The 25,499-nt window shown below is 43.7% G+C and overlaps 8 protein-coding genes across 8 annotated transcripts; 4 read left to right on the top strand and 4 right to left on the bottom strand. All coding sequences in view use genetic code 12, as the record gives it.

Annotated features, from left to right (window-relative positions):
- Nucleotides 1–26: 26 nt before the first annotated feature.
- Nucleotides 27–1,850, bottom strand: PGA45 (Pga45p; the record flags this gene model as incomplete). Its single annotated transcript, XM_034157914.1, has 1 exon — nt 27–1,850. The coding sequence occupies one exon, from the start codon at nt 1,848–1,850 to the stop codon at nt 27–29; it is 1,824 nt and encodes a 607-aa protein (XP_034010385.1).
- Nucleotides 1,851–2,338: 488 nt separating this feature from the next.
- Nucleotides 2,339–3,415, top strand: DIURU_004982 (uncharacterized protein; the record flags this gene model as incomplete). Its single annotated transcript, XM_034157913.1, has 1 exon — nt 2,339–3,415. The coding sequence occupies one exon, from the start codon at nt 2,339–2,341 to the stop codon at nt 3,413–3,415; it is 1,077 nt and encodes a 358-aa protein (XP_034010384.1).
- A 345-nt stretch (nt 3,416–3,760) lies between these two features.
- Nucleotides 3,761–6,604, bottom strand: PHO87 (SPX domain-containing inorganic phosphate transporter; the record flags this gene model as incomplete). Its single annotated transcript, XM_034157912.1, has 1 exon — nt 3,761–6,604. The coding sequence occupies one exon, from the start codon at nt 6,602–6,604 to the stop codon at nt 3,761–3,763; it is 2,844 nt and encodes a 947-aa protein (XP_034010383.1).
- A 2,042-nt stretch (nt 6,605–8,646) lies between these two features.
- Nucleotides 8,647–12,037, top strand: DIURU_004980 (uncharacterized protein; the record flags this gene model as incomplete). The annotated part of the gene is made up of 2 exons (XM_034157911.1): nt 8,647–9,686; nt 9,856–12,037. 2 exons carry the CDS (start codon nt 8,647–8,649, stop codon nt 12,035–12,037), a joined length of 3,222 nt encoding a protein of 1,073 aa, XP_034010382.1.
- A 778-nt stretch (nt 12,038–12,815) lies between these two features.
- SEN1 (putative DNA/RNA helicase) lies at nt 12,816–18,590 on the top strand (the record flags this gene model as incomplete). The annotated part of the gene is made up of 1 exon (XM_034157909.1): nt 12,816–18,590. One exon carries the CDS (start codon nt 12,816–12,818, stop codon nt 18,588–18,590), a length of 5,775 nt encoding a protein of 1,924 aa, XP_034010381.1.
- Nucleotides 18,591–18,768: 178 nt separating this feature from the next.
- Nucleotides 18,769–20,424, bottom strand: DIURU_004978 (diacylglycerol O-acyltransferase; the record flags this gene model as incomplete). The annotated part of the gene is made up of 1 exon (XM_034157908.1): nt 18,769–20,424. The coding sequence occupies one exon, from the start codon at nt 20,422–20,424 to the stop codon at nt 18,769–18,771; it is 1,656 nt and encodes a 551-aa protein (XP_034010380.1).
- A 149-nt stretch (nt 20,425–20,573) lies between these two features.
- Nucleotides 20,574–22,322, top strand: ORC3 (origin recognition complex subunit 3; the record flags this gene model as incomplete). The annotated part of the gene is made up of 1 exon (XM_034157907.1): nt 20,574–22,322. One exon carries the CDS (start codon nt 20,574–20,576, stop codon nt 22,320–22,322), a length of 1,749 nt encoding a protein of 582 aa, XP_034010379.1.
- A 106-nt stretch (nt 22,323–22,428) lies between these two features.
- DIURU_004976 (alpha-mannosyltransferase) lies at nt 22,429–24,963 on the bottom strand (the record flags this gene model as incomplete). Its single annotated transcript, XM_034157906.1, has 2 exons — nt 22,429–22,549; nt 22,931–24,963. The coding sequence occupies 2 exons, from the start codon at nt 24,961–24,963 to the stop codon at nt 22,429–22,431; spliced, it is 2,154 nt and encodes a 717-aa protein (XP_034010378.1).
- Nucleotides 24,964–25,499: the final 536 nt, after the last annotated feature.

The following is a 25,499-nucleotide window of genomic DNA, read 5'->3' as shown; positions in this document are numbered from 1 at the left end:
AAATGTATAAATGGGTATTGCGTAGATTAAAGGGCCATCAACCCCAATGCCATCAATACCGGGGTAAAGAAATACGACCAACTGATCGCCAACGTGGTGGCAGCACTAGATTTGCGCTGCGTTGCCTGTTCCGTAGTTTTGGCATTTATCAGAGAGCTGACGATCTCTTTTCCTGCCGCCGAAGTTGTAGTGGTTGAATTGCCGAAAACATAGTTATTCAACTCGTAGAATAAACCTTTGTTTTCGAGATCCGTTACAATATCACCCACCGCCAGTGCGTACACACCAAGGCCTTGCATAAGCAGCGTGAAGTTACCAGCTAATACTGCATCTAACAAGCCACCAAAATCGACATTCCCTAACAAATTCTCGCCGACCGCGATGATTTCGGTGAAATTGACTGAGGTAAGCAACCTGGTGAGGTTCAAGTTGATAGCGCCAGTATTCCAAATGTCGACGACAAAATCTTCGGTCATGTTGATGTATTTGTCGTTGCCAATAAATTCTTGAACAACATACACTGCCACGCCGGTGTCGTTGAGGGCATTCAAAAAGTCACCAACAATGTTCTCCACGAGACCAGACCCCAACACCCCCAGTAAGACGTTGGTAATAAGTAACCCTAAAGTACCGAAGTTGGTAGTAGAGTTACCCGTGCCAAAAGAGATATTAGTCGCAGTAGGCTGAGGTCTGGTTGAAGTAGTGGTAGCATTGGATGAGTTGGAATTACCGAAAAGAGCACCAAGAAAGTTGGCTTGGGTGGCGGTCACGGTGGTCGAGCTGCGGCTGCTGCTGCTGGAATTAGACCTTTGTGAGGTGGTAACAGTACGGACAGTACTCGTGTCATCGCGCGATGTGTGTGACGCCGATTGGGTCGAGACTTGATTGGTGTCGGTAGTGGCAGCATTTTGGGCACTGGCTCTGGTTTGAGTTGACGAGCTAGCCCCGCCAAAGAGAGCATCAAGCCAGTTGACTCCAGTGCCAGCTGTCTCAGTGATGGTAGTCGTAGGCGATTGCCGAACAGGAGTAGTCGAGGCAACCACAGTAGCAGTAGTAGTAGGGGAAGGAGCTGCGAAAAGAGCATCAATCCAATTGCCTGTCAGCGTCGTCGTGGCAGGTTGGTTATCTCCAAGTAAAGTGGAAAACAACGCCAGCGCACCAATAGTGTTGTCGCCATTAGGGCTTTGCGTGCCTAATAGTTCAGCAAACAAACTGGAGCTTGCATCATCCCGTTTTTCAAGAAGACGCTTAGCAATTTCTTGTACCTCAGGCTGTTGCAAACGTTTATCGACCCAAGCTTTTATGTCGTCACGGTTGAGTTCAGTTATCGCCCGTTTTTGCAGCGATCCTAAAATATCTTGAAAAACATAACGTAATGCTGGGCGCAACAGCATGCCCGCGTTGTAAATCAAGCGCTCTAATTTGGGACGGAATGTTTTGTCCAAAAGGATACCATCTGCAATCAGTTTCACAAGTCCCAGATCGACCACGGCGTCAACAAGCCCCAGCAAGTTGAGCAGGGTCATCAATTTACCATAGTCAAGTCCGTTGAACAGGAGATTGATAGAGCCCGCTCCGTCAATCAATTTGCCCGTGGCGTTGGCCACTGCCTGCAATCTTGTAGAGTTATCGGCAAGCAAGTCAAGTGTCTTGAAAATGATGCCCAGATTGTTCACAGCAAGAATGAGCAGCTCAAGCGTCAGCTCCATATCTCTTTGGTCCAAGACGAAGGGAGTGACGACGTCAGTATCAACGCCTCTGATCTCGAACTGAGTGCCTGGTTTCGGCAGTGGCGCCGCCAATGCGGTTAGCGCCATTACCGCTGAACACAACACTTGACGGAACTTCATGACAGTTTTGCTTTCATGTGCTGAGGGCGACGGGTGACTTTTATTTGGTCAGAGCTGCCATCGGACCCCACCACCAGGTTGGGTAAGTACTGAGCTGCATTGACCACATTAGGAAATGTGACATGCAGGCTGACATTGACTTAGCGCGAGCATGTCTAAACAAAACGAGTATAACCACTCGCCACGGGACACGCTGCAAACCCATACGACTGATCGCAATATACCGCCCAATTGAACGCACCACCATTAAAAGGTATTAACTGATGGAAGAAGTTTCCACCAACGATAGCCGTTTTTGGAAGACATTCCCATCGGGGAACCTGCATCGAGGGTTTAGTGCGACACGCCGTATTTAGATATACTCTGCTGTTTGTAACTCGATCGGGAAATTTATCGAAACCGTCTCATTCTTCTCCACGCAAGTACATTATATAACCATTGCCACAGCCCTTCCTCTCCATTTTAAGGTCTCTCGTTAATTTTTGACCATGAGGTTCTCTCGAGTGCTTCCGTGGGCAAGCACCTTACTTTTTGTGACGGCCGAGCCTGGTCTCACCAATTTTGATATTCGTCAAGACCTTCACCAACTGGATGATGCCCCGGAGGTACTCCAGTTGATTCAATCGTTCTGGGACCTGACTTTCGAATCGGAAAGTCCCAACGCGAAGCGGGACCTCGAGTCCACTGTACAGAACTTGGCTATAACTGCAAACCAACTGGGAGTTATCTGGCAAGTGTTGGACTCGTTATACGAGAATCCAAATCAAGTGGACCTGATTGGAACTATCGCTGGTAACGCCTTAAAGGGACTCGGTGTCTTTTTGAACTCTGGCTCCCTCGCGGCGTTAATCGACGCTGGCAAGCCTTACATCAATCAGGTTTTTGATCTGGGTTTGATACAAGGATTGGCTAGCTACTTGTTTTCCGATCAAAATTTGAATATCACCGCAGACTCACTCGGAAATTTGTTGCGGCTGCCAAACTCTACATGGTTCTCTCAGCTATTACTAGACATTGGCGATGGTCAGGGCATCCACATGGACCACATCAACTGGTTGATATTGAACAAGAAATCCGCTTACCCCGAAACAGCAAACAATATTGTTACTGACTCCGTTTTTGGGAACCCCAACGTAAAAGCGAAAAGAGCGGATGACGCCAATGGCAATTATACTGGATCACTTCAACAGTTTCTTGGAAACATCGTATCACTGGTGGGTAATTCCAATGTGTTGGCAAATTCCGTCGGTGCCATCACAGGTGGTTTGGCGAAGCTGGGCGTTTTGGGCCCTATCTTGTTGCGCGTGCTTAATACAACTGAATATAGCGACGTATTGGGCGAATTGATTCTGGCAATCAACGCCACAGGCGCACTCAATATCGACGTTAACACCTACTTTGACCAGTTGAAAAAACTGGGTGTGATGAGTGATGGGGTGCAATTCATCATCTCCGACCCTACAGTGGCACCACCTCTAGGACTCTTTTTCCAACGTTTGGAGCTTACTGGGGCGTACCATGATGTGCAACAAAATCTTTACGGACCTAGCGAATTGAAGAACTAAGCGTCCGGTACGTGATCGTACTAGCATAATACCCGTTAGCGAGCTGGGCTAGTAAACGCCTTACTTAATTCGGAAGTCATCAGGATGTCTTTACAATTACGAATTCTATAGATAATGTTTTTCAACACACTTCATCTTTTAAGCAGAAACCAATTCCTAACTATCTCATATTCTTGTATTTTTTTTCATTTTAATCCCGTCAGTACTGCTCGTGTCCTGCGTTATTGAGCTAAACTTCACTTGTCAAAGCTCTTTTGGCGGTCAGAATTCCACGAAGTTTTACAAACGTCACCTCGAGGAGAGACAATAATATCCTTAACTGTCTATGCATTCGTATACTCATAACTACCAGCCCAATGAACTCATAATACCGTAACCTACAGTGAAAATGATCACATAGGCAATTATTGAAGCTGGTACCCCTCTTGTGATGAACGTGTTCACCGTTAAATATGGCTTACCAACTTCATCGCGCATAGAAATAGCAGTGACATTTGGAAACCCTGACGTCGGCAACCCCATTGCAGTTGAAGAAATGAGGGCAGTCCCCATGATCAACAAGGCCGGGTGAGGTGTTGGCAATGACTCACCCACTTTCTTGACCAACGGAATGATGATTAAAGCCGCCACTGTATGCGACACAAATGTAGCAAATACGAGCACCAACGCACCGAAAATAATGAGAATGACCATTGCTGGGTACGTTTCAATGCGACGTTGCAACGACGTGGCGATAGTGGCCAACAATCCCAGGGAAGTCACAGCCTTACCTAATGCCAACCCCCCCATAGCAAGAAGAACGATACCCCAGGGAAAATTGTTCAAATCATCAACCTTCAACATACCCGTGCCGAAGAAAAGAATCATGGGAATAATTGCAATAATACCAGATTCCCCGAAAGTGGATTCGATTTGCGTAAGAACGCACCAAAGAATAATAGTGGCAATAGTCACAAGAGTCACGTACCATTGCTTAGCAGTGAACTTGTCCTTGATGGGAGTGTACTTTTGTAACTTGATCGTTTTGATTTTGAAAGTAAGGCAAAGTTCTCCCCAAATGCAAATCAACGTGATGATGGATACAGGCAAGGCGACAGCAAACCAATTACCCCAGCCTGGATTGGGATTCATGTAAGAAATCGCAATAACATTTTGAGGTGAAGCGATTGGAGAAGCCATCCCCGCAACGTTGGAAGCTAAGGCCACCCCTAAGACAAGAGCTTGCGTGAAAGGAGCTTCTGTAGGTATTGTTCGTAACACTGGCTGAATCAAGGAGTAGCACAAAACAGGCGCAGCCACATTAGAAATCCACATAGCCAAAAATAAAGACACCGACATGATGGCTAACAACACATTGTGCGGCTTGGTTCCTGCAAAAAACAAAATCCACAGAGATACAACCTTCGCCACATTGTATTTCGATAAAGCGGCAGCAAGTGTGAATCCTCCCATTAACATCATAATAACTGAAGACCACATAGTCGACAAGATATATTTAGAAGCGTCAGCTGCATACATTGGTTCGTTTGAGCCATCAGTTTTTTTGATAATTTGACAAGTGACGCAAAGAAGTGGTACCAACATAGACGTGATATAAAGAGGCAACGCCTCCAGTGCCCACAACATCGCAGAGGCCACTAATACGGCTAAACAGCGACCCTGAACAGGATCATTGAATGTTTTCACTGTGATTAAGATGACAAACGTGACAATGGTAATAAGTAACTTGAGCACCTGCCAAGAAACAAATGCCTTCGGATAAGCTATTCTCTCCCATTTGAAAACCTTACATGGTAAGTTGATATAGTCGACATCAAGGTACATCATACCCGACTTCTTCCCTTCATCTCCCATTCTCTCACCCGTAGCGTCGGCATCAAGACTCAAACCATACAGCCGCTTTTCAAGAGATAACATGTCTTTCCATACAGTGTTGCGCTCCCATACAATATGTTCCCGCAAATTCAGCTTCAACTCATTCTTGATCTGTGCCAAATCACTCACAGTCGTCTTCACATTGAGGCGACCCAGCAAAAAAGCATAAACCTTGACCATTTCATTAATACGGCGATCTAACTCATCCAAAGTGTCAGAGCCGAAAACTCGGCAATTGAGAGGTAAGAAGTTGTTCACAAAGTCTTCCTTAATGGCGTACTTGCAAGTTTTGTCGAACTTCTTGCAGATTTTGGTGAAAGCAATTTTGTTCAACTCGATGTACAGCTTTAGTTCCAGCAATTGAATAAATAGGTGCGCCAGTTGCTTCTTCAAAGTAATCTTGGTTTGCAGCTTGATATTGAAGTCCATGTGGCTCAACAAAGCTGAATTTTTATCGGGTTCCTCATCATCGTCGTCATCGTCATCATCATCTTCTTCATCGTCCTCGATGGTCTCAGAGACAAAAGGCTGTTTTTCAAGGTCGTAATTGACATCTTGATCAATGTGATTGATGGTGTCAAAAACCAGCTTATTCAGCACTGTTCGCAGCAATGTCAGACGCACAGTGTACTGTTGATGACCTTCCTTAATCTCAGGATTATGATAAGCTTGCGTAAAACGAAATTCTTCTTCAACGTCGATATTAAATTTCCTTAAATCAGCGATTAAGTGATCGTACAGCTCGTAGATTTCAGCCTCTTTGATCTCATAAAATTCCAGTACTTTTTTCAATTCCTCCAATAACAGCTTAGTGAACACCTTGAGCGCGTCAAAAGCCGGCAGCTTGGGATCCAGATAATCGTCCTTCAGCAGACCCAGGGCATGCGACGTGAACGTCATGGCACGGGTAAGGTCATAAGAAACTTCTAAAGTTTTCAGATTCTTCTCTTCCTCTCCATAAGTGGGTTCCAGTAGGTTTTGCTGCAGCTCAGTGTCAGAATCGACTAGATTTTTGGGATTCCGCTTGAATTTCGACAATAAACGGTGTTTTAAACCTTTGTCGTTGCCAGAGATATGGTCGACAGCTTCGCTTTGCAACTGGGCCATCTCTTGTCGAAATTTGGCCAGATCCACTAACTCCAGGACCGTGGCATGATTAGTTTGATCGATTAATACCAGTCCATCTTGCGGGGACACAAATTTGAGTTGATCTTGTTCAAGTTGGTAAACCTGCTTCTTGAGAGTCGGATAGGCAACATAATGGTCTTGCCACTCTGGTACAACGTTGAACTTAAGCGAGTGTGAGAATTTCATCGCGTCGAAGTTTACTCGCCAACAATGGAATTGGAAAGGAAATTATAGCACTCTGACTACCAATAAAAAAAATAATTCGCCCTTGAACTAGCTGCATAACAAGATGTGGTCCTAAAACAGCGACTCGAAATATCGATCTCTTTGATGAAGTCAAAGGGCTCGGCAAGCGATAATTTTCTCCGATTTGCTAATCAAGAAACAGCTCGATGAAAGAGCTATACCCTCTTGTCTATGAATACGGATATCTCACACCTTCCATTACGCGATGACCGAATGGAGAAAACGTACATTACGTAATTGCACACATCGCCAACAGAACTGGGACGTATAAGCACTTTTGCAACACTCTGAGAAGACTTAATCAATGAATCTCAGACTTTCCAAAGTTTACTTCTTTCAAAGTTCAAGCTCCCCGTTTTGTAGTGTCAGATGAGATACAAACGTAATAGTCAAAAACCGCCAAACTGTGCCTCGAGGAAATTGCCGAGAAATGTGGACCGCATGTAATAATTCAAGAGGACCCACGTGGGGTCTCCATCCAACACAGTTGATTTTTCATCGCTGTGGCCAAATTAGTCCAATGCCGTGGAGGCCGCATATGCCGCGGATGCGACTGTCAGTCAAGCAGTGCTGCACGAGCATTGAGAGCAGCGAGTTCGTTAGGCCATAAGAACAGGTAAAACAGCCAGGTATAAGTAACCGGCATCATAGTGACTCACTCCTCTTTCTTTGGCACAAATTTACTTGGGACATTTGCTGATTAGTCGGAGACATCTTGATGACATAAACAACGTCGGCATGTTAGTATAATCAACAGCTTGAATCAGATACCACTTCCATGAAGCGTCACATCCAACATTTCAAAGCATATTCAATCGAAAGCTGATCTTTCAAAAATGTCGGTAATGCATTTTTAAGATTTCTTTCTCTCGATACTCCTCAAAGATTCCCTTGGGAGCTCATGTAGTACTCAAATCCTTTTAGTCTCCAGCAATCATCCAACTTAGTTGAGGTAGAGTAAGAGGGGATTCTTGTGAAGATCTTACGGATTTATGTAGTGCCAATTCTGTGGCTTATAAAGAATTCTTGGAGGTGAACAGCCAAGACCACGTGGGTGGATTTATTATGGGGTGCGTGATAGCTCGTGTGCACCAATAAAAGAAAAGCACCGATAAATCGGTTAGTGTGGCTGAAGAAATTCAAATAAACTAATCTTATAATGACATACACTTCGCTCGTCAATGTAAGCTTTGGAACTATCGGTGCTGATCAAGTAATATTGAGCTCAGACGCTTTCATTTCGCGAGCTATGTTGAGACGTTGTATGAAGTCTAGAATTCGAAAATGGTTCAAGTTCTCAGCTTCGCCAAAACACATGATTTACCCCAAAGGAATGGACATCACTTTAGATCATGTTACAGAGCGACAGTGCAAAAATCAGTAAGTTAGCATAAAATGTTCACCAAATGGAATATTCTTAAATTTCGGAAATTTGGACTGACTTCTCACATTACAAGATCATACCGTATTTAAAGCAAGCATCGAGATGTTTCCACATAGCAAGATTACGAACACATTCGGTACCGAGAGGCCGGAAGCACGAATACTGTCGGTGCTCCGTTTGGCCCGATACGCTAATCGTTACTGATGACTATGGCGTGGTGAATGATTGGAGTTGAACTTGCTGCGTTTTGAAAAGCCTCATAGTATCTTTATAAAAGCTTTGATAAACGTTGACTTAGTCCAAATTAAATCAAAATTGGAAGAAGAACCCATCAAAATCATGTGAAGGTAACTGATTTAGTCAGAATTTCGCAACACCTGACTTTGGATTCCTCAACTTGAGTTAAACAGTACTATTGCCACCTATTCAATTTTTATAAAAAGGGGATCTACACCAATGATTGGACTAGCAAGGCAACTCCCATAACTTCATAATGGGAAGGAATTTTCACTGAGGTCGTCCTTGCGATTTATCTTTCGGTTATGAGCAATAGTTGATGATTTATACCGAAAGCGCGACCCCATTCAAACGTGTCAAAATGGAGGCGTTCACCAAGAGGGTACGAACGTTCGACGCGTTCCCCAAGGTGGACTCCCAGCATACGGTTCGCCTGGAGAGGGGTGGGGCACATACACTTCTCACATTGTGTTGCTGTCTATTCATTGCGTGGGTTGAATTTGGACTGTTCCTCGGAGGGTTTATTGACAAACAATTTGGCGTCGATCCCGTTATAAAGCAGGACTTGGATATCAACATTGATATGTTAGTGGCAATGCCATGTGATTACTTACATACCAACGTTAAAGATCTTACCGATGATCGCTTTATGGCTGGAGAAGTGCTTAATTTTGAGGGTGCTGAGTTTTTCTTGCCCTCATTTTACCGTATCAACGAGGTTAATGAAAGACACGAAGCGCCTGAATTTGAGCTGGTGTTTCGTAACTCAGTGCGAGCCCAATTCGTTAATCTGGGCTATCGGCATGCGACTGATGCCCCCGCATGCCACATATATGGCTCTATCCCCGTTAACCACGTGAAGGGCATGTTCCACATAACTGCGAAGGGATATGGGTACGGTCTGATGTATGATAAGGTTCCTATTGAAAATTTGAACTTTAGTCATGTCATTCAAGAGTTTTCATATGGTGAGTACTTTCCGTACTTCGATAACCCATTGGATGGTACAGGTAAGACCACTGAAGAAAATTTGCAGTCATACACGTATTTCACAAAGGTGGTGCCAATTGAATATCAAAAATTGGGATTGCCCATTGATACATATCAATACGCCCTCACTGAGCATGCAAACATATGTCCAATTGATAAACAAGGATTTGTAATGGGCTACCCGGGCATCTTCTTTCGTTATGAATTTGAACCAATCCGCCTCCAGGTGATTGAGCGCCGAATTTCATTTTTGGCTTTTGTTCTGCGTTTGGGAACAATTGTCGGGGCATTGTTGATTGTTGGTAACCACTTTTTCCGTCTTTACGAACGTTTATTGTTGATACTTTACGGTCAAAGATACGTCGAAAAGGGGAAAGAAAAAGATAAAGGTGGGTTGCTTGACCCGAGTGTGTAAGCAGTTTTTATTCGCTACGTTTCGAATTGTGCCGTCATGACATTGATTAATACACATAATGAACCTTCGCTTTGTCTGCTGAAGATAACCACAAAGATTCTCTCTGAAACCGTTAATTGTAGGTTATATATGATCGTTACTTTCATTTGGGTATCCTGCTTATAGAATGCACTGCGTTGTGATCGTAGAAGATTGCGTCAACGAAATCAAACGACTACACGCACCGCCGCATCAAATTCGGCGCGGAAGAATCGACTTCAACGAAGCCATTATCCACATCGGATGCTTACGTATAATGTCCACTAAGCATCGTCGAAGCCGAAACGGTTGTCAAGAATGCAAGCGATCCAGAACTAGATGTGATGAAACGAAACCCGCTTGTTTAAACTGCATTCACAAAGGTACGGAATGCGCTTACACATTGACTCTTCATTGGGGAGGACGTCCGCGTAAAAGTCAACCGGGAGATGAGCAGTATACTCCGGAGACTTACAGGAAGCGTCATTTGAAGAAGCTCACAAAACCTGAAGCAAAGGCCATTAAGCTTGACACTTCCCCTACGATTCAACGGGTGGTTTCAAATGTTGGAACTAGTACAGCAAACAATCCTCTTGCTGAACGATCTATATCATCTGGCATGGTCTCATCAGAATTGATCTCATCACTGGGATACAACCCTCGTTTTGAAACTTCACAAAGTCAACCTTCCCTGAACGATTTGGCACACATCGGAAACAACGGTTTCCAGGCCAGTTCTGGCCCAGTGGATTTGATTTCGCTGCCATTGCGTGATCAACCTTATGAGGGGGTTGACGAAAAACGGCAGATTTGCAAGCGGGATGGTGAAAAGTTTGCAACGATTCCATTTGAGGCCATGACCCCATCTGAGGTGTCCACCAACGTATTCCCTGTTGCTTTAGATCTACAGCCGCCGTCGAATTCTTCACCTGCTCTGAGTGATTCCTCAAAAGCATTGGATTTCAACTTCTTTGGTGTTGACTGGACAACAACGGTATCTGCTACTTCTGCTCTTGTCATGAATTCTCCAATAACAGCTTCAGCACCTCAAACTGCTGAAGAGTTTCTTTTGAACTTCAGCGAGGACATCGCGCGAACCACTGACTTCGATGAAGAAATCGATTCAAACTACACTTCGTATGCAGCGTCCCAATCTAGCATTCCACCATCCTTGATGCCTTGGCCAGAGTTGATCTTAAATGTTGCCTATTATCGAAAACTTCTCCACTTTTGGGTAACAGAGGGGTGTACACATTTAGTGCCAGCTCCATGGGCATCTCTGCAACAGAATCCTTTTCAGGTTCTCTTACCAAGGATGGCCATGGAATATCCTCTGGTAATGACGATTATGTTGGCTTTTGCTGCGAAAGTTCGCTCGCAGTTGTTAGGATATCAAGATCTGCCACCAGACATCCGAGATCAGCTTCTTAGCCGATCCTGTACCGAACTTATTCGCCTTCTCAGTGAGAAGGACACCAGCACCAGTGATTGCACTCTTGCGACCATTCTATTAATGTCCAGCTATGAGGCATTCGATTCTAAGGATATGGATCGACACAGGGCTCATGCTCGTGGTGCTCGAAAAGTTATAAATGCAAGGTTGAAAAAGATAGGACGAAAGATGAGTGAAATTTCTTACTTTTTGATGAGATGGTTCGTCTATATTGACGTCGTCGGAGGTTTACTGACTACCAAACACCATCATAAGTATATTCGGGACCAAGAAGAGTATGAGCCTGCTGAGCTGCTTCGAGCATATCGTCATGGTATTGATGACTTAACAGGTATGGAAGTGAACCTCTATCCACAATTTGCGCGTATTTCATACCTTTTAAGAGAAACTGAAACATTCATAGCAGAAACTGGATATGATGCCGTTCCAATTGAGGTTATCAGTGAAGCTTTCGAAGTCGAAAGAAAAATTGATGAAATTGTCAAGGGTACCATACTGGGAGAACCAATTCTTTGTGTTACCAACAAATTGTTCTGCTATATGGGCTTGATCAATCTATACCGGCGCGCGCTAAAGTTACCCAGGCAGCACCCTAAAGTCCAAAAACTTGTGCACAATAGTTACTTGATTTATCGCAACGATATTGAACCACGTCTGCCGGCAGATTTGTGTACTGTATCTTGTGCGTTTACGATCGGCTGTGAGTGCGTTGATCCCATACATCGTCAACTATTTGACAGCCGCATGCGTTTGCTTGGTGATGTTGGCAATGTAAACGCCATAAAATCCCACAGCGTTATGAAAAGGTGTTGGGAAACTGGAGAGGACAAAATGGCGGCTGCCGAAGTTTTGGACATTGATGTTACCCCTCTTTAAGCTTTTACCTCAAAAAGGTTGCAGAATGCAACTCAACGTTCCTTTCAACTGTGAATGGAGCTGCACCACAAATAAATAGGCTATTGTCTGATTTTACTGAGAGTAGAATAAGAATCAGAAATGCATCAGCAATTAAACACAACACCATTTTTAAAGCGGAATGTAATTTTCGACAAACTAGACTCGTAACTCACTTTTGAATTCAATCAAAATGCTACATACTGATTGCCACCAATAATTGATTTAGGCGCGGAAGCCGTCCTCTCTAAAAATCTAGCTCCGAGCATTGAACCGATTGAAAGTACTGCAAGCAAAGCCTCAATTCCTTAAAGTTACTAGACGTATATTAACGATTCAAATCGTAAGCAATCGGCTCGTCTCACTAAACGAAGGGAAAATTTCGCACCACGCGTTAGTCCATCGAATCCATTTACGGACCACCATGAGTGCGCCGCCACCTGGTTATGGTGAGCTTTGCAGGGAAATAGAGCGCCTGCACGAGCATTCAGGAGATAATGCTTTTCAGGAGCAAGTTATCCGCAAGTGCGTTAGTTACCTTAAGGCAAATCAGCAGGGGAGACATTGGTTTTGTGATAAGTACATGTTTCCAGTATCAACTCATCTGCTAATTCTCTTTCTGTTCAATGCTAAAGGGGTTTTGGAAAAGTTTAAACCACACATGGAGAAGGCGCTCAATGAATGTCGAAATTGCGTCCTACTGTTCAATAATCTGAAGCTGTATCTCAGAATAACCTTCTCAATTGTTCGACAAATTGCAATGCAACTGGTCATGCAGTTCTTAGATATCATCACCCAATGGGAAGGAGGACGTGTTGCCAATATATTGAAGGATCGAAATCTGGATCCTACCCATGTGAGAAACGCAATATTGTCATGTATGTATGATCCTAGACTTTTACGTTTAGAGGGTCTGATTGCTAATGACTTCGTTGAAGCCGTTGAAAGAGTCCAATATTCACCCGATACTGTGCTCTCTGGTTTGGCTTACTTGGCATTGGAGCCCACAAGTTCTCGACTGAATCAGGCTTTAGCGTACAAGTGGATGGAGAAGCTTCAAAGTCAACATATTGTGCTAACGGCAAACCAAGTAATGCCCCCCTTGGTTGATGGGATCATGTACTATTTTTATCGCATTCAAAACTCAAAATTTTATTCGGATGAGGCACTGATAAAGTTTTGGAAATTCATGAACAGGTTCATTGATCTAGTTGACAACAGTGCTATATTAGAAAAGTTCAATACTCCACCAGATATGGAAAAGATGAGCGAATATACTAATGTGCACTTGTATCTGTTGATTCGAGTTTTGTTCAATAACATGATGTCGCTGCTTAACGAGCCTTTACCAGCCCTATTTGAGATACTCGCGAAAATGTTGACACGATTCGGATCCCAATTGTGGCAATACACTGACCATATCACTTGGTCTCAGGTGCTAGATTGCACCTTGAGCAATTCTCATTACAAAAAGCAACTATTGGAGACCAGTGTGTGTGGAACCGTACTTACGGTTGGATGGTTTGACCCATTATTGAACCTGATTTCTCAAGTCCAGTTCTACACAGCAGCCGTTAGGTACGCAACGTATTTGTTGAATGTTTGTGCGAGCGTGTCTCCTGCTGAATCCGTGCCAAACGTGTCGACCTTGAAGTCTGTGGCTGTCAATTATTTTTTCCGTGTATTTGAAGGGACGCCTGTTGATATCACAAGTGAGAAGTATTCTATCTACATGTTGCAACTTAAGGAGGCACGAACCAATATTGATGGTTTCCACAATCAAATCGTGGATTTTGCGATCAAAGAAAAATCACAAATTGCGCAAGATTTGATTTGCAAGTGTCTTGAGTATGACCTTGGTCTCTATGGACACAACACTTGGGAAATATCGAATGGTCGCATACCAGAGATATTTGAAATGTGGCCGAAGCTCTACCAAACGTTATTGTCGCGACCGATATACGCGGGATCTGATTTTTGCCTGGCCCTCTTCAATAGTTTCAAGAGAATTATTTACGTCATCAGTTTCATGAAGCGTAAAGAGTCATTTCTGAAGCAATTAGCCGATATACGTGACAAGCATAATGATGTGGTTAACGTGATGATGAAAACGTTCCAAAAGTTGCTTGATAGCATTGCATTGAGTGATCCTGAGGGTCTTCGACGTTCTGTACTTACGAAAGAAGGATCTGAAGCTTTATGGGCTACTTTGTTTCTGCCTCACGTCGGTCCATCAGGGTTAGATGTACTCTATCTGGCTTTCAGTGACGAAGGCGGTGCACGTTTGGAAGCCGTCAAGCGATTAATAAATGCCGATTTGGAGTTAGCTGTGGGACTGATTCTGACGTCATTACGTAAAGTCGTGACCGTTGATGCTTTTGAGCCGTGTCCCAAGATCATTAGAATTCTAATGGATGTATTCCAGGCATTAGGGGATCCTTTACTGGGGTTATTGGTGCTGGCTAAGCTTTCTGAGCCTCTGAACGTATTAGCTTTGTGGAATGAACTGTGGGCTTTCTTAAAGTGGATGTATGACAAGACTTTTGTTTGGGCTCATCAATATGCTACTGAACATTTGGAGGAATATGCTCGGGATGTTCTTGACGTTCTGCGCCAAATATTCGATCTGTTCCGGATGATAAGCAACAAATTGAAGAAACCCCCGCAAGAATTATTTCAGCTGGTGATGCTTGCGTTCAATCTGTTAGTTGTGTGGTTGCGGTTGGGCGATCCTGTTTTACTTAATCAATGCCTCGCCCTAGTTTTCGATGGTTTCGACTTGCTGATCGATCTCAAAATTGATATTGATCATAAGTTTTTGACTTATTTTATTTCTTACGGCGCCAGAGCGAAAAAGTTTAATAACAAGCTCTCGACCCAACAGCGCACAGATATCTTAAATAAGGCTCGGGAATTCGGTGCAACAGATCTAGTTGACAAGATTGTCAGGGAAACCACTCAAAGCAGAACAAGTTCTATCGAAAGTAGTCTGTCGCTGCCAACAACCTCTGCTTCTGGGTTAACATATACTTCTCGCAAGCCGGGTCTACCGTCTCAGCAAACAATATCCCGGTTTGGCACAGCGACGAGGTTAGCTCCTCGAGCGCCAGCACAAGCGCCTGCTTCTCCACAGTTCAAACTGCCCGGTATGGAAGCTGTACGCGCGGAACTCAAGTCCACTCGTGAGCAGGTTAGAAGTCCGATCAACTACAGTTCACCTGCTCCTCCAAGACCTGCTGGATTTAATAATAGGAAGTCCAACGAGGCTCAAGTCTTGCGACTGGTTCGAAAGAGAGGTCAATCTGGAGAATTGTCTTCTGATGATGACGATGAGACTGATTTGTCTGATTTGTTCGTCGAGCTGAAAAAACCGAAAGCTAAAGTCGTGGAAGTTGACATGCATGGGCGACCACTTCCCAAGTTTGTTGGTAAACCTCCACGCGGTATGCTGCCTGAAGAGTTGAAGCGCAAGGAAGAGGAAAATATGCGAATGAGATTGAATGTAAACTTGAAACCGTTTTATTCTCAAATCCTCAAGTGGAACTATAACAGCGACGATCAATACCCCACTGCAGACAAAGACTGTTTTCAGCCAGTGAAACTGACATATGCTGATGCCCGAGATTATGTGAAAACAATGGAACCACTTCTCATGTTGGAATGTTGGCTGGGAATACAACAAGCAAAAAGAACTGTTCAAGAGACCCCGTTCAAGTTGACTGTGGGGCTGCGATTAAGTGTAGACGGGTTCTTTGATGTATACACGCTGATTCCCAAGGGGGTAATTCAGGATCGGAAAATCAGTGACCTGGATCTTTTGGTGCTTGCTCATCCCGAATCAAATCATGCAGAAAATGATCAACAAATTGCAAATTTTATCAAAGATGGAACGACTACGACTTGTTTGGCCAAAGTCAAGGAAATCAAGCTGGCTAATGCTGAATTCTCCGACGTAACTCTTCGTGTTTATCCCCAAGGACTGATGATGGGGGTTTTAACCCCACAAACGGAGATATATGGTATGCGTGTTATGCAAATGATTACAGTAGAGCGCGAATACCTGTCGCTCAAGGGGTTGCAGTGGTACGATTTAGAGAAAGATGTATTGTCGGCCACACCAGCTGCACCGATCGATATACTAGATGAGGATGCCAAAAAAGTTGGAGAAACTTATGGAGTGAATCCATCGCAAGCTAAAGCTATTATGGGTCTGGCACAATCTAAAGGATTTTCACTCATCCAGGGTCCTCCAGGTACTGGGAAAACGAAAACTATTTTGGGTTGTATTGGATACTTTTTGAGTCAGCAGAAGAATCCAAAATCACTCACTGTTCCTAGAAACGACAACATCAAGGATATTGACAGCACACATATTCCCAAAATTCTCATTTGCGCTCCTTCAAACGCGGCTGTCGATGAATTGTTGATACGGATTCGAGACGGCATCAAGTTGAACAGTGGTGATATGATTGTGCCAAAGGTTGTTAGATTAGGAAGGTCAGATGCTATTAACGCTTCTGTGAAAGATTTAACTCTCGAAGAATTGGTTGATAAAGAGCTTGCTGCAAATTTAGGTGATCGCCAAAGAATCCAAATCGATCCAAAAATCCGCGAGCAGCACACGGCTGCTACTAAGGAGCGCGACTCCATTCGGAAACGCATTCAGCAAGGTGACCTCTCTGAATCCGAGCTCTCAAAACTTGAAACGAAGATTCGAGAAGTGAACAAAAAGCGTAATGAATTGGCCAAGATGTTAGACAGTCAACGTGAACAGGCATCAATTCAGCATCGAACCAGAGAAATTGAGCGTCGAAACTGTCAAGCCAAAATTCTTTCGAGTGCCCTGATCATTTGTTCGACACTTTCGGGGTCCGCGCATGACTTTTTGAAACTGTTACTGATGAAATTTGAGCTGGTAATAATTGATGAAGCTTGTCAATGTGTCGAGTTACTGGCGCTTATTCCGTTGCGCTATGGCGCTAGAAAGTGCATAATGGTGGGCGATCCCAATCAGTTACCTCCCACAGTGTTATCGCAAGCAGCTCTGGGACTTGATTACGAACAGTCTTTGTTTGTCAGAATGCAGAAGCAGCATCCAGATCTGGTATATTTGTTGGACGTGCAATATCGTATGCATCCTGAAATATCAGTGTTTCCCTCCAGAGAATTTTATGAAGGAAAGCTTTCAGACGGACCCAATATGTTTGAAAAAAACACCCGCCCGTGGCACCATCATTTTCCGTTTACGCCCTTTCGTTTTTTCGATGTTCAATCGCAACATCAGGTGAACCTGTTGACTAAATCGTTGTACAACAAATCGGAAGCCAGTATGGTTTTGGATATGGTTCTTGAAATTCAAAAATTTGTGGAACCAGCGCAGTTTACGGGTATGGTGGGGATCATTTCACCATATAAGGAACAAATCAGAGTTATCAGGAACTTATTCATAAATAAGTTTGGTTCTTTGATCACAAAAGAGATAGATTTCAACACTGTTGATGGATTTCAGGGCCAGGAGAAAGAGATCATTATCATGTCTACAGTACGAGCGCTGGAATCTGGCAGTGTCGGGTTTTTGAGCGACGTAAGACGGATGAACGTGGCATTGACCAGAGCGCGAACGTCTTTATGGATTTTGGGCAATGCCGATTCGTTACGACGGAATAAAATATGGCGTCGGTTACTCAGAGATGCTGAAGAGAGACATTGCTTGAATTCAGTTGCTGGAAATAATCTTAAGTTATTGATGGCAAACGGAGATCCAATGGCTGGCTCGTCCTTAAATGCGACTACTCGTTCGCGTCGAGAAGACACGAAGCTGCGAACAGAAGACAAGCAACACCCAAACTCTGTGGAGCCCAGACAAGCAGTGAAAGTTGAGAGTCAGCGTAAGCTGGATGAATCTTCGAATCCCAACAACAACACTGAGGATGGTGAAAACTTGAAAGTAGATGATGCGCGGCGAAAGCATCCTCTCCATGGGGAGCAAACAGACCGAAAACGTTTTAAGCAAGCTGATGGCAGCGAACCCACGCTCTTTAATCGAATTGGCGAGCCTAAACCCGACGTGGATTATAAGGAGGACAAAAAGTCCTCAATATTCGACAGCGCTACTTCTGGGCCAAACAAATCTGGTGTTCGCCACAAACCATATATTCACCCTGGTAATTCAATGCCAAGTAATTCTGGTGTCATACAGGCGAGCTTGGGACCTAATCACGAAATCAGTATCCTGGATGAACCGGAGGGGAGTGGCAATCAACCCAGGCCGACGTTTCAAGGGTACCGCGATCGTGGCGGGCGAGGACGTGGTACCAGAGGTAATTTCGGAAGTAGAGGCACATACCGTGGTGAGTCTCTGGGTTATCATACAAATTATCGTGGTGGTTTTCGGGGTGGACGTGGAGGTGGTCATTCCAATCGTGGTGGCTTTCGTGGAGAATCTCATGTTCCAGCTCCCACCAGTCTGGGAAAAATACCGAAAAAATCCTCTAACCCCATATTCATAAAACGCCGCCCTCCGCCAAAGCCGTGACCACTCATTACTACAGCGTGTAGTGGGGGTGGTCTGTGTTAGGTTATTGCCAAGATAATGATTGATACTACTTTTACAAGACTTGAGTTAATTCGATTGTGTGCAAATTTAAAGGTAATTACAGCTAAATTAGGTCATCACTACAATGCCACCAGTGGATAATACTGCCATATATTGGCTATTGAATCACCAATTCAACATCACCATAGCCGTATTTGTCCTTGTTTTCTTCATACACTCGCTGTAATTCCTTAACATATAATCCATGGTAGTGATCCAATAACTCATGCGGCAATTTTTCCTTGATCAGTGATCGTTTAGGTTTAGGCTCTTTCAATTTGAATAAGGATGAGAATGACGTAGAGCGCATGACATGAGCCTTGTGAGCCTCCTTCTCCTCACGATCACGTTCTTTCTCTTCTTTTTCTTCCTTGACGAGTTCTTCAGCTTCTTTCGGATGTTCCTTTCTCCATTCAGCTAAGGTATTTGCGGGGATGTGAATCGGGCGACCCATGCATATGTTGATGGGATTACGGTATGGCAAGAAACCAAAATCATAGATGAAAACCCCCCGAGCACTGAAAAACGGCAATGTGAATTGAAAATTTTGTTTGAGCCATTGCTGAAATTTGTATCCCCAGGAATTTTTTCTTGGCTTCGTGATTTTATAAATATCAACTTCTCCAAAAGCAAATGTAGGGACTAAAGAAACATTTCCCAACTCAATAGCCAACTTAACAAAACCTTTACGGTTCTTGAGTACCAATTTCATTTGGCGCTTCTTGTCTGGGTCTTCCTTTTCTTCATCTTCAGCCGGATCTGGACCTTTGTAGCCTCTCCCGACCATTGTGTGAGAAGAAACCATCGAGTTAAGCAATGATTCGCGAGCACCACCAACAACTATGCAAACTGAATTATCGCCATTGTTTATCAAAGATTTGATATTCTTCGCCAGTGCCAGAGTCAATCCTAATGAAAGAAGGTAGTCTCGATAGAATGGGATTGTGAACTGAGTGGTGAGTGTCAACGGAAAGATGTTGTTGATTCCCGGAAGTAATCGCTTGTGCTCCAGAGTATCGATGAAAAGCCTTTTCAACAACTTTGGTGGTTCCCATGGCTCATTACGCAACGCATTGGTGGCAAATAAACCCATGGCACCCATCGAAATGACTCCATGAGGATGGTATCCAAATATGTAACGAGGTCCCGTCGTTACCTTTTTCATTACGCCTCGCCGTTTATCACTCGCGTTAATTCGCTTTTTTAAACCTAAGAATTTGAATAGCTTGTCAACACTGGTTATCTGTTTTTCAGAAATCAAATCCTGTTCATCGTCCAGGTCAATCAGATCTGAATCGGACACCGATATCTCCGTGTACGTTGGTTCGTAGTCGCAAGATTTGTGTACACGAATAGGGTAGTAGTTGACAAAATACTCCCATAACTTGAGATTTTTGGTCCAATTCTTAACGCGATACACGGCTTTCCCATTAGTTGGAGTGTGTAAATCAACGCCATACCACCAAATAAGATAAGGAATCACCACACACGCCCAAACAACGACACCCAACAGTAGCAACAATAAAAATAAGCAAAGAAAGAACGGAATCAGAATTGTGTGCCAAATGATGGCAAGTGTTTCCAAGCGCAGGTGTAATGGGGTGTTGAGAGGAGCCACATGAATGCGGTGGTCCAGGCGTTTTCCTGGGGTGACGGAGATATGAGGAGAGTCCGTTGCCGACTTACCAGCATGCTCTGTGGTGTCAACTGGAACGTCTTCTACGGAATCCAGGGACGCCAGCTGTTGTTTCCGGTTCTTAACCTCGCCCAGCATCCTGGCTAAAAATTGTGGGGGTGGGAACCACTTCGTTATAGTTTATACTACGAGTAGGGGTGCAGGACGTATTTCGCTATGCAGGAAGGTGCGATCGACTAGCTCCCATGCAGACGCCTACCACAGTTGGCAGGCCGAGCACATCGGCGATGGATGACCGACACCATCACCAACGCACGCACTACCTTGTGTCGCCAGCAAGAAATGCGGCATTTTATGAGGATGGGCCGATTACGAGAAACCCCATGAGGCGATTGTTCGGCGGAGCCGAACCGGAAGCAAATGTTAACCAACGATATAAGATGTTTGATCTGGAATGGACCAACCAACTGCGGAAACTTGAGCAAATTCTCGGAGAAATGAACACCGAGTTATTCCGAATGCTACACGACTTTGTCAACCGAGATTATGACCGAAGATCGCCGGTTGCTATGCTCAAGTTGAGCACTAACACTGCCAATAACGCACGGATCTTGGATCAATTTCGCCTGGGACTTGATTCGAGGTGTAAGCTGGCTGTTATCACCTCACAGCATTTTGAGAACGTGAAAATGGCCGTCCGTGAGCTCATGAGACAAGTGATGGATGAACTGCACACTCAATTGGATGATAATGATGACATCAATGAGGCTCGCGGCGATCTGAATATCACCAAAGGGAGACTCAATTTTGACATTGACATTTTGCCGGATTGGGTTGAAGCCAAACAGCCTCATCGTTTGGTTGTCATTGTGCAAGATACTAACAACGTCAATATGAACACATTGAATGAACTTGTAGCATTATGTGCTCTGTTGGGATTACCTCTTAGGTGGGTTTGGGGTGTATCTCTGAATAATATGGGTAACTGGCTCAATTCGAATCTTACTATACCTGTACGACGCCTTATTGAGCCGTACTTATTTGAAGGACCAAGCAACTCAAATCTAGGATTTCGTATTCTTGAGGAGCTATTTTTAAGAGATCCTAAATTATTGCTAGATTCAAAGCTTTCTACAATTTTGCTCAAACGGTTTGAAAAGGCTAACAACTCTGTGGATCTGTTGGTAGCTGAGATCAAAATGTGTTACATGATTCATTTCTATCAACTGCCTTTGTCGGTTTTACAGGAATGGAACGTGCATGACCCCATTTACATTGATGGTCTACGTAAACTTCCGCTGTTTAAGAAGTATATCGAGGTAACCGGCGATGTCGAAGGGCTCACTAATGATGACTATGTTTATGAGTTGTTCACCAAAGCTAAGACTGATTTTGGTAATTACAAACGTCAAGTTTTGTTGGCTGTTGACAAAATCACATCGATTGCTCGAGGCTTGATTAAGATTCCCAAATTTGAAATTTATCATGCATTGATCGATGGCCGCTTTATAACGTCACTGATCGCTCGGAGATTGGTTCAAGTTGTTGATTCTGCTGGTTTTGAGAAGTCAAACGAACTAGAGGAGATATTCAAGCATCTGTTTCGACCAATTGATGACTACGTCTTCTATGAAATCTTTACACTAGATGGTGGTTGGATTCGTCAACATACTGAACTCATTGAGAATTACAACAACTTGACCTTGCATCTCATTCGTCCCCCTCTTCGTAAGCTGCTTGAAGACGCTCTTAATGACAGTCTGCTATACCTTGGAGAAGCGCAACGACCTTTACTTGTCCAATTATTCAATATTTATCGTGAAGCTCCCACGAATATTAACATTTACGATTTCTATACCACGTTCAGATCGTTATTGAATCGTCAAGATTTTGTTGATGTCGTCGATGATAACGAATGGAATAGGATGACGTACGCTTGGTTCATACAAAATTGCTCCACCTTGGTGCTGATGGGCTTTTTGAAAGAAAAACCTAAAGGTGATTTTCTAGACAAATCTTTGTGGAGAGGCGCCTAGTATATAAATTTCCATATGTGTCATTACACATTCTCATTATCCCTTCTCAACGCAGAAATACCGTTTGGAAGCCTCATGCATGCCCCGCAAAGTTCGGATCTGGTGTTCACACTCCTGTCAACTCGGCGTCCTGCTGTGCTTCGGTCTGGTGTTTCGAGCTTACACTCTCGGAAGCTGTAGAATCGCCCCAGTACTCTTTCAATTTGTGACCCACATTTTGATGTGCACTGAACCCTGTGAGAAGTAAAATGAACAACATACATGCCAATACACCAAGAATCATGAACCGCAGGTTGCGGAACATCCGATTCAGAATTTGGGTTGAATTAGCGTACAGTGGCATCTGGGTGGAGTATTGCTAAGTGTTGCTCAAGGATCGCGCGGCTTTTCGGACCTCAACGCCGTCGTGTGACGGGTTGGATTTATCCGCTATATAACACAAATTTGGTATGATAGAAATCATTAAATAAACGGTATATAACTCTATTTATAATGATGCCTGAATCCAAACATCACCTAATTGTCTAAAGCGATCCTGCTCTGCAGGATAGAAATTTACGATGTATCCGTGGTGATCAGGATTATCGCTGCCACCAATTATGTCATACCCGCACCAAGTATACTCATCACAATACTCTTTCATATGCGACCACGCACGGTTTGGTTCACCCTTGTCATTATTCGCAATCAATTGACGATAAGGAGGAATTATAGCGGACTCAATTTCGAGTCTCAGAGTCATGAACTCTCTAAATAGATCGACATTCTTTATATCGGTGTAGCGAAGTTTGCGACCGAACTCTTTTTCGAAATTGACATATTTCAGCATACCACAATGCTGGAATCCAGAATTGAACCAGAGCAAGCTGTGATCGTCTTCATCAGATATATGGCCTGGGTGGTTCAGGCAAATTTCATTCGCCTTAACTTTATACTCCTTCTTTGGTGTGATCTTACCGATCGCCGCAGCATGATGATTGTTGAATTCATAACGCTCATCACCCATCATCGCCATACTGAGCCAAAAAAGTTCTTTATCGCCATAAACCCTGTATTTTATCAGATGAAACCAAAACAAGACAGCCATGATGAGTGGTTGGTCAAAGTGCTGCGATCTATCAATAAGAACAACGCCACTTTCCATATAGTGATTGAAACGATCAGTGAAGAACATTCGCTGGGTAGTATGTTCCGTCACTTGTTTGATATTGAACACAGCTTCGTCGGCTTGTGAGGGAAATAAGAAGTTGAACCACGGAATGTCTTCGTGTAAGCGGAATTCGACATTCGCCCTGTCCTTGAAAAAAAGAGTTCCCAGTTGAGTATACTTCTTCATGTCGAAGAAATAGACCGGAGGTTGTATAAGTACGGTATCGGCGTCCATCAACATTATTTCTGAAAATGTGTTAAATAAAACGGCAAGCAATTTGTACCCAAATCCATCAAACTTCTCAACATAATTATCAGCCACACATTTTGTAATATCGACCATCCAAATAGATTGATTCCATTTTTTAGCGGCCTTCGTCAACTTTTCCTTCTCCACGTCACCAAGTTGATCTTCACGATAGATTATTTCGATTGGCAATTCGTTCTTATGCTCTTGAAGTAATGCGATAAGCTTGACAGTATCATCCACATGTGTATTTGAAATCGTGAGAACGATGCCTCGACGGCGTAAGCGATTACGCCATTGACCGAGCCAACAATCGTGCTGATTCGTTTCAAGCTGTTGAACTTTGCCGGTTGTCAACTCTGTTACAGTTGGCGACACCCCAGTTAACCATGGGTATATTATTCGCTCCAACTCTCGACACAGTTCCCATCGATGATGTTTAGGATGGGTTTGACGAGAACGCCACTCCGAGGCAAAGTCTTCTTGACTCTTGACGAACTTGATGTTGTCATCTTGGTGGGGCTTCGACATTTGCAAGAAGCACTTATTGAACACACGAGAGTGTGATAGAAACTTCCTTAAAGTCTCATGATCATGATCAATGATCTTGCGAGTGGCATCGTAGAGCTCCTTTATGTCATGCTCAACTTGCTCTTCATCAAGCTTTACCATGTCATCTTTGAAGCCAACTTCTTCTTCCGAGAACTCCATGTCTTCGTCATATTCGCCTTCATTTTCGAGCTCCTGTTTACGTTTTTCCCTAAGCTCTTCCAAAATTCTTCGCTTTTCGTCGTTCCAGCGACGTTGTTTGAACTCTTTATAAAACGCTTCCCAACCAAACATAGCGATCTTTTCGTACTTAAAGGGTCTGTGGCCATCAATAAGAGGTTGGTTGGTGTCACTGTTTTGTTTTAGCACTTGATCGAAATAGTAATTACATCGATCAGCCATGGGCCACAGGAGCGAAGCCAAGAAATGCTTATTGGACAGGAACATGTCATCGTAAACTGTATCGGTCAATATTGTATCATTTTGGTAGACAGAAGGATACTTTTCGTTGAGAATTTGGCGTATAACAGAGTCATTGACGTCCTGCACTCCTAGGTAACGTGTAATAGGCTCGACCGCCTTCCATTTTGGTTTTCGGGTTGGCCTCAAAACTTGTGACAACAAAAGTACGATCAACGTACCAACTGCCACCAGAAACAATGCTAGCTTGTATCTCTTAGAGAGTCGCCACCACATTGATATTTAAGGATTGTATTCGGTACAGAAATTTGGCTTGCGCGCTGCAGGGTGGTGTTAAAAAATTACATGTCACTGAACACTGTTGACGTGTCCACGAGCAGTGCAGCACAATGCTTCACAAATGGATGTATTTCAACCATCGAAATGTGAAGATCAAAAAATTGTGGTAACAGTCGCAATTCATAGTGCACCATAATACAATGAGATGTAGTCTACGAGTCATGCTCTGAAGCGTATTTTGGCTCTTGGAAATTGACGCAACGTGAAAAGACCGCTTGAGGTGGTTACAAAATTGTATCGTTTCGGGAATGAACGGAATGAATGCGCAATGCTTGCGGAAGCCTGATTTTCAGATGAGAATGTGAAGAAAGCGAGGGTACTCTCGTCCCCTTTACGAGTCGAACCTCAACTACACAATCGTGCTCGTTTTCAAATATCTCCGTTATCGAAAGGTAAAATACAATCTTGTCGCAATTACTACATTCAACGTAAACGCCATAAAACCTAGCTTACTGGAATTCTCAAAAACCCAA

The sequence above is a fragment of the Diutina rugosa genome (assembly GCF_008704595.1).
Source record: "Diutina rugosa strain CBS 613 chromosome Unknown scaffold2_size729309, whole genome shotgun sequence".
Taxonomy (NCBI): domain Eukaryota; kingdom Fungi; phylum Ascomycota; class Pichiomycetes; order Serinales; family Debaryomycetaceae; genus Diutina; species Diutina rugosa.
Note: the sequence above shows the minus strand (reverse complement) of the source record. Positions and strands in the feature narration are given on the sequence as shown.